Source organism: Thamnophis elegans, chromosome 4 (assembly GCF_009769535.1).
Source record: "Thamnophis elegans isolate rThaEle1 chromosome 4, rThaEle1.pri, whole genome shotgun sequence".
Taxonomy (NCBI): Eukaryota; Metazoa; Chordata; class Lepidosauria; order Squamata; family Colubridae; genus Thamnophis; species Thamnophis elegans.
Window position 1 is genome coordinate 108,546,981 of NC_045544.1, and position 7,955 is coordinate 108,554,935.

The 7,955-nt window shown below is 39.8% G+C and overlaps 1 protein-coding gene across 1 annotated transcript in view; it reads right to left on the reverse strand.

Moving 5' to 3' along the window:
* Positions 1–3,456, reverse strand: part of USP34 (ubiquitin specific peptidase 34) — a 148,354-nt gene extending 144,898 nt beyond the window's left edge. The window contains exon 1 of the mRNA XM_032216880.1: positions 2,889–3,456. Within this exon, the coding sequence (XP_032072771.1) occupies positions 2,889–2,931 (43 nt within the window). The 5' untranslated portion in view covers positions 2,932–3,456. The remainder of the gene's footprint in view (positions 1–2,888) is intronic.
* Positions 3,457–7,955: the final 4,499 nt, after the last annotated feature.

Here is a 7,955-nt window from a genome sequence, read left to right on the forward strand (position 1 = left end):
TAAGACATTTACACCCCTGTGAAATCTATAGGACCTTAATGCATTTGAATCAAAAATACTATGCAGTTTTAATGAGGAAAATACTGTAGTATGTGAAAGTTAAAAACTCCCAAAGCAATTATAAAAATGAAAAGCAAGCAAAAACTGTTTGCAAGTACACCATCATCTTGAAAGCCCACAGATCTATGGAAATAAAATTGTATGATAACTATTCTTAACATGACTACTGTAACTGGGGCATATATTTTCACACTTAAGGAGAAAAATTCTTGATCATTTATAATTATTTTTACAAGTAATGTTTATTATGGGTACTCTTAAATGTGATTTTTAAAAATTCTTATATATTTTAAAGTAGAAACAAAAACATGATTATCATTTTGTTATTTTTATAGGTTCTATCTTGAAATAAGAAAATAAATTCTCAACTAAACAACATTCTGAAAATGTTCAACTGGTAAATAACTAGTTCACAGCACTATATACTAAGTGATCCAAGATACAATGAAAAGTGAAGAATATTAGTCTATCATAGATAAAATCAGGAGGAATATGCAGCTTAGCTAACAAATATTAAAAGGCAAAAGCACTGTCACCTGCAGCTCAATTTTTTAGATATATAAACTAGATCATAACTCAGTTCAGTCACTCCATTCATTTGATGTAGCTCACAAATGCAAATAGTCCTCAAGGTAGGACCACAACTGAGCCTAAAAATTTTACAGTTAAACTAGACATTTCCTGACTTTTGCTCCATTTTAAACCTTTCTTGCCACAGTTGTTAAGTGTAGTAACAACTGCAATTTTTGTTATTAAAGTTAAATGAACCTGACTTCCCAATTGGCTTTGTCAGAAAATCACAAAGGGTGATCACATGATCCCAAAATACTTCAACCTCCAAGCATCTGAATTTTCATCACATGTCCTTGGGGGTGCTGTAGTAATCGTAAGTGTGAAAAATGGTCATAAGTCACTTTTTTCATTGCAATTTTAACTTCACCACTAAACAAATGGTTGTAAGCTGAGGACTACTTGTGCTTATTCTGTTTAATTAAGCATATTGGTCTCGAAAGGTGCTATTAGATTCCTAATAATTGATCCAAGCATATTAAAAAAAACCTCAAGAACATAAAACTTAGAATAATTGAAATGTTTCAGTACTGTCTTAAACCTATTAATCATAGCAAAAGCCTTCTCAAATCCACTAAAGAGAGACTAAACATTGCAGAATGTGGTAGTTCTGGTCAACATGCAAAGCACTGCATATCAATGGACAAAATCTGTGAAAATATATGATAAATGCCAAATAATTGTGAAAATATACGGTAAATGCCAAATAATTGAAGTTGTACAACTATGAAAGTTTCTGAATTCAAATAGCAAAAAGCCATGATTTTAAAGTATAGTCAATCTCTCAAAATAAACAATTTTCAAAAAGCTTGGATGTAAAATTCTTATCCACCACCATTATACATGAATCTCAGCACCAAGAACATTTTTCTCCATCAAATTATAGCTATAGTAATACAACCATATACCAACTTACAATTAGAATTACATCAGTCCTACACCACAGATAATTCTAAACACTACCTACAATTCTTGAAACCAACTCATCAGTAAGATTCAATAGCTGCAAGCAAATCATACCAAACTTAACTTTAGATTTTACAGTTTTGTTTCTACCTATTCTCTTTCCAAGAGCTGTAACCTAACAGGTTTATTTTTATATCACAAATTAAGGCAGAACAGCATCCAAAACAGTTTTACACTAGATCACTCATAAAGATTTTTGACCAAAAAAATTTAAATATCTAAGATTTACAGCCCAAATTCTGTATGTTCGTCCCCAGAACCAAATCATAGTTGTGATTTACTCCAAAACCTGCAAAAATTATTCTTCTTGGAAGGTAAATTTTCCTATATTTGTGTTGCGAATAACACAAGTTTGGAAGAAAGGCAAATATTTGTTTAATGTAAACATAGAAACTACCACATCGATATGTAGAGAATGGGTGGCATTAAACTTAAAACATTTAAATAATATTTTATAGCATTAGAAAGCACCGTGATATCATCAAACATTCTACATCAAACAATGTAGAATTTAGCAAAAAATAAAGCAGAATAGAAATAGATATAAAGTTAACTACTTTTCCACAATAAGGCTTTTTTTCCAAAAAGGAAAGATTACTCCACTTCCCACCAACCCCACTTAAGATCCTACAGCTCTGCAGGTGAGAAGAGTGAGACTGCAACCATAGCTTTATTTCTGGCGTGCCCCAAACATCTCATAATCCAGACCGGCCTCGTTTGTCTGCAAGCTCATCCGGAGCACAAGAACTAAGCCGGAGGTTGCAACTGATAGGAACCTACTGAAGAGGAAAGGCAGAGGAAAATGCAATCCAGTGTTGATTTCGTTCACCCCCTTACCCAATTTGCACCATTTAAGGCAGAGGATCGTTCTGCAGCTCATGTCGCCAGTATATTTCTTGTTTTCAGATAACCCTGTTTGCAAGATGAGAGAAAACGAGAGGGGGGGGACGGTGGCCAGAAAGAGCATCCTTGTCCTCTACTCCTCCTCAAGGCAACGCCATCCCATGCTTTATTCGAGAGGAAGCGCCGACTGACTTTCCAATTGGGCCTTCTCTCCGCGCGAAGGAAGCCAGGGCCTTTCCCGTATGACCCTTTCACTCCTAGCAAGCCTTTGCAGCCCTCTTCCACCCATCCTCCGCTGAGAAAGTGGAAAGAGGGGGCAGAGAGACCCGGGTACCGACATTCTCTTCCCCTCCCTCTTCTAGAGCAGTAGCAACAACAACCCCTGCGCTTCCTAAGCCGGTTCGTGCAAAACAGGCCGGGGAAGAAGGTACGAGATGTTTTCCACTTACTCTCATTTAACACCTCCAGCAGCTCGGCACAGCTCTCACACATTGTTCATTAAACAGCAGCAGCCGCCGCCGCCTCCTCCTCCCGACCATTGATTGATCCGCTCTCGGTCGCCGCTGATTGATTGATGGCGAATGGGGGAAGGGGAGGGGAAGAGGCCGATGGGGGGGATGGGTACCTGAATGTGACAGAAGGGGGAGAAAGGAAGGAATACTCGTAAAGGGGAGGGGGGAGAGAAGAGAGGGTTGTAAAAGTGATTGCGGGATAGGAGGAAAGTCGAGGAGACGACAGTCTGATGCAAAAGAGTTTGGCGGCCACCGAGGAATAGGAGGAGGAGGAGAAGGCGAGTCACTCACTGGCTGCTAAGGCCTCTACGTGCCGCCATTTTGCTGAGGGGGAAAGGCGGAGGGGGAGAGAGGAGGAGATTGCACGAGGGAAGGAGGCGGGGCGAGAAAGGCAAAGGGGAGTGCGAAGACCCGCGCGCGCAGGTTCTGTTCTGGCTCGGATATTTCCGGCCAGAACGGCGGGAGGCGAAGGAAAGAGAGGAGGAGTTCTTTCCTCGGGGCGTCTGGGGGCGGCGCGAACAGAATGAGAAAGAGTGCAGTTGGGAGGGCAAAATGGCGGCGAGGACGTCTCCGCCCCCGATTCATGCAAGGCGGGAGGCGTTCGGCTGCCAACGTCACCGAGGCTCAGTGGTGAACACCGTGGTGGGAGGGCGAAAGTCTTCCAGAGAATTCCGTAGTCTTTAACATAAGAAGAGATTCATTGTCCAATCAGCTATAGGTTTTTTTTTTGTATAGCACTGTTGATCATGTGAGTAAATAGAGTTTGAGTGGAGATAAGAGAAAAAATCATTTGCTGGATTAGGGCAGGTTTGAATCTTCCTTTCGCCATGTTATGTCAGTTTTCTCACCACAGTGCTCCATTTGAAGGTTATTTCGATAACTATTAACATTTTCAAACAGAGATAATAATAATAATAATCATTAAAGTAGCGAGAGATGACAGTGAAAAAGAAAGTTAAGCCAGAAGTGCAGAAAGAGAAAGAGAAAGATATACAAAGAAATGACTTCAGACTCCAATTCACAACAAAAATCAATATGAATTTACATTAAACTCAAAATTACAACATACTTTTTTTATTATCTACCATTTTGTCTAATCATCAAATCCATATGTCACAATTTTTTTTTGTTTCACCCAAAAAGTTCAAGAGGGATTTCCAATCAGCTGTAGAAAATTAGCACCGATCCGCCCCTCCTAGAGAAATGAAATATTGAAAAGTCTGAATATTATATTTCCCTGGATGAGAAAAGGAGAAATGGGTTTTTAAAGACAAAGAGCAGCTCCCTGCCCCCAGCAGATATTTGGTGCTCATTGAGCAGGACTGAGCCAGCCTAACTACAAGACAATTAGACCTCCATCTCCAAGGTGAGATTAAGACATGACCACCACCCCCAGGACATGATAGGAGTAGCCTTCTACCCATCTAGCAGCAGGGCTCACTGCATTTTGAATTTTCCTAAATACATTTCATCATCCAGCAAGGTTCAACCAAACTCATCTCAGATAACCACAGCTATGACCCCCATATAGCCCTATAGGAGTCTGACAGCAGCCAATAGAATACCTATTCTTGCATAGGAACAGGAAGCTCAAGTTCAAAGCTCAAGAGAGGGTATAAATACCTCTCACTCTCCGCTCCATGTGATCAATTGCTCAGGACCTCAAACCCATGTGGTCCTGTCCATCAATAAAACCATCTTTCCAATCAGCCTCCATGTTTTCAGTGTCTTCTTCCCCACTTGGAACTGAACCAGATGGATATTTCTTCCAACACAACATTAAAATTAATGTCATTTCCCTAATCAAAGCTGTCAATTTCTTTCCTGTCTCAGCTAGCTCCATAACATCACCATTCATTCTTCCATTGTAGGCAATATTGAATCTTTCCATCGTTGTGTATATAAAAATCAAACTGCTGTTGTTATATACAGAAACAAAGTTCCATGAGTTTTTCCAATTGTTTACCCATCAGTCCCAAAAGGAACATCTCTGGTTTAAGTCATGTATTAGTCGATCCTTGAGATTTGAGTTCAAATTTATTTAGCGTTTTTACATGTCTACCAAACATTGTAAAACGCTTGTTCTTGTTCACATTTCTAAAATACATTTGCAATGCCTTTGTACATTTTTTTCCAGTGACAAATACCAATGATACATTATTTTGTAAAAATTCTCTTGACTATTATAACAAAGTGAATTTCAATCCTTTCATATTCTCCCATTGAGCCATTTATATTATACCAAAGTTTTTATCCCACTTTATCATACATTCTTTCTCTTCATCTTCTGTTTCAAGTGTCAGTAGGAGTTTATACATTTTAGCAATAATGTGTTCATCTTTGTACATATTGTAGTTCTAGTTCAAATTCCATTTTAAAGGCTGGCTTGATAAAATCCCTTTTTTATCTATTCCTTTTGTACAGTGGTGGGTTTCAAAAATTGTTCGAACCTACTCTGTGGATGTGGCCTCCTTTGTGGGAGTGGCTTGCCACCCATATGACCGGATGGGAGTGGCTTGCCACCCATGTGACCGGATATGAAGATGCTGACGACACTTGTCAGAACCACCTTAAATTACCTCACACACAGCACTGGCATGCATAAGAATATGATATAAACTTGTTTTTTAAAAGGCATCTTTGGTTTGCGTTAAAACAACTTCAACACACGCAATGTTCTGATTGCACCACAAATGCAGTAGTTGTCCTTACCTTTCACAGAGGCACTGAGTTTTATAAATATGAGCATGATAATGTAGAATAATCATATCCAACGACCAGTAGTGGGTTTCAAAATTTTTTGGAACCTCTTCTGTAGGTGTGGCCTATTTTCCAGGTCCACTGGTGGAACCTCTTCTAACCAGTTCGGTAGATTTGACGAACCGGTTCTACCGAATAGGTGCGAACTGGTAGGAACCCACCTCTGCTTTTGTACACAACTTACAGATTAACTCAGACAGCATTCACACATGTTAAATATGGTTAGCTTTTATCTTGGATGATTTTTAATATGAGTTTAGGATACTGGGAAAATGAAGTACATTTGGAAAGTTTATGTGTTGAAAATAAGTTAATTCAGTCATCGAATTTAACTGTTGTGGAAACCAATTTTAAAAGAACTGGGGTTTTCGGGCCATATTTATGCCAAACATGCACAACTGGAACAGTTTAATGTTTTTGTTTCATTTATTAAATTGTTTGTACAAATATCATAATTATGTGGCTTTACAGCATAAATTAAACAATAAGTTAAAACAGCCAAAAGCCAACCCCCACCCCCCCCAAACAGTGGTGGGATGCTGCCAGTTGAACAACCAGTTCGGTGAGTTCATGCTTTGTGTGTATGTGTGTTTTGCACGAGCGGTGCTAAAAAAGGGAGCATTTAGAAGCTCAGCTGCTTACCTTCTAAGTCAGCAATGGTAAGTAAAACAGCTGAGGGGGGGAATCAACTGTGCCACACAATTGAGATGAGTTAGAAGGCAGGAAATAAAGGACAGGATAGAGCAGGGATGGGTGGGCAGGCCCAGCTGATTATCGGAGTGAACCGGTTTGGTCCCAGCTGATCGTTGGAGCTACCGGTTTGCCCGAACCAGTCCGAACCGGTAGAATCCCATCCCTGCCTCCAAATACAGCACAGTTCACCACCATCCTTAAAGAACTAAACAAAATTATTTTGATGGTCTTGGGGAAGAACAACAACCAAGGACCAAGCCTAATTCAGGGGTCATGATGTTCCAAAGTACTGGAGCTTTGCAGAAAAACCCTTCCCTCAAGTCCAAGTCCCCTCATTTCTTTGGAGGTGAGGCAAGTTCACTAAATAGCGCTTCCTTGATACAGGACACATGTTATGTTGAAAGAGATGGATCCTTAAAGAATTTGACACCATCTAGATAGGGCTTTAAACAGTGTCTCTGGTGAACAAAACTGTTAAGATGACAACAATGGCTACATGATCAAAGCCACCCCTATTTATGTGAAATATATAGCCATGATTGCCATTTTATTTTATTTTTTTATTCTTATAAAGACAAAGACACTTGGATGTAGAGATAATGCTTTAAAATGGGTTTAGAATAGGTTCTGAACAGAAGTGTTTTTCGGCTTCTGTGATAAATATTGTAACGTGTTTCTGTTATCCTAGAATGATTTGCACCATGTATCCTAAATCAAAACATACAATGAGTTAACTCAGAACTTATTTACAACAATCACAAATGTTTGTGTGATTAACAGATAACTCAAAATAGTTTCTACCAGGAAATAAATTCTTCTATTAAAACCTGTACAGCGTTTTCTACATTTTCTAATAAATAGCATGACATGTTTATAATTACTCCAGGAGAATGTTTAATGTTTAATAAATTTATATGCCGCCCAATCCCGAAGGACTCCGGGCGGCTTACATAAAAACAATTTAAAAGAATGCTAAAAAATTTAAAAAATAGAAAGACAAGGCAAGTTAAAAAGACACAACATGCACTCAACCTTAGTGGGGCTGGACCTCATTCAAGAAGTCAACAGCCCCAGGCCTGCTGGAAAAGCCAGGTCTTAATAGACTTTTGGAACGCCACGAGAGTGGGGAGGGTCCAGATCTCTGGGAGTAGATCGTTCCATAGGGCCGGGGCAGCTACAGAGAAGGGCCTCCCCCGAGGAGCCGCCAGACGACATTGTCTAGTTGATGGCACCCAGAGAAGGCCCATCCTGTGAGATCTTATCGGACGCTGGGAGGTATGTGGCAGGAGACGGTCTCGTAGATATCCAGGTCCTAAGCCATGTAGGACTTTAAAGGTGATAACCAGCACCTTGAAGCACATTCAGAGACCGATCGGGAGCCAGTGCAGCTCACGGAGGATGGGTGTAACATGGGTGTATCTCGGTACACCCAATATTGCTCGCACGGCTGCGTTCTGGACCAGTTGTAGTCTCCGAACACTTTTCAGGGGAAGAATGTAAATTCTTCCAACTCCCTCATATAAGGAACAATCATACTATTCTTTTCGGATA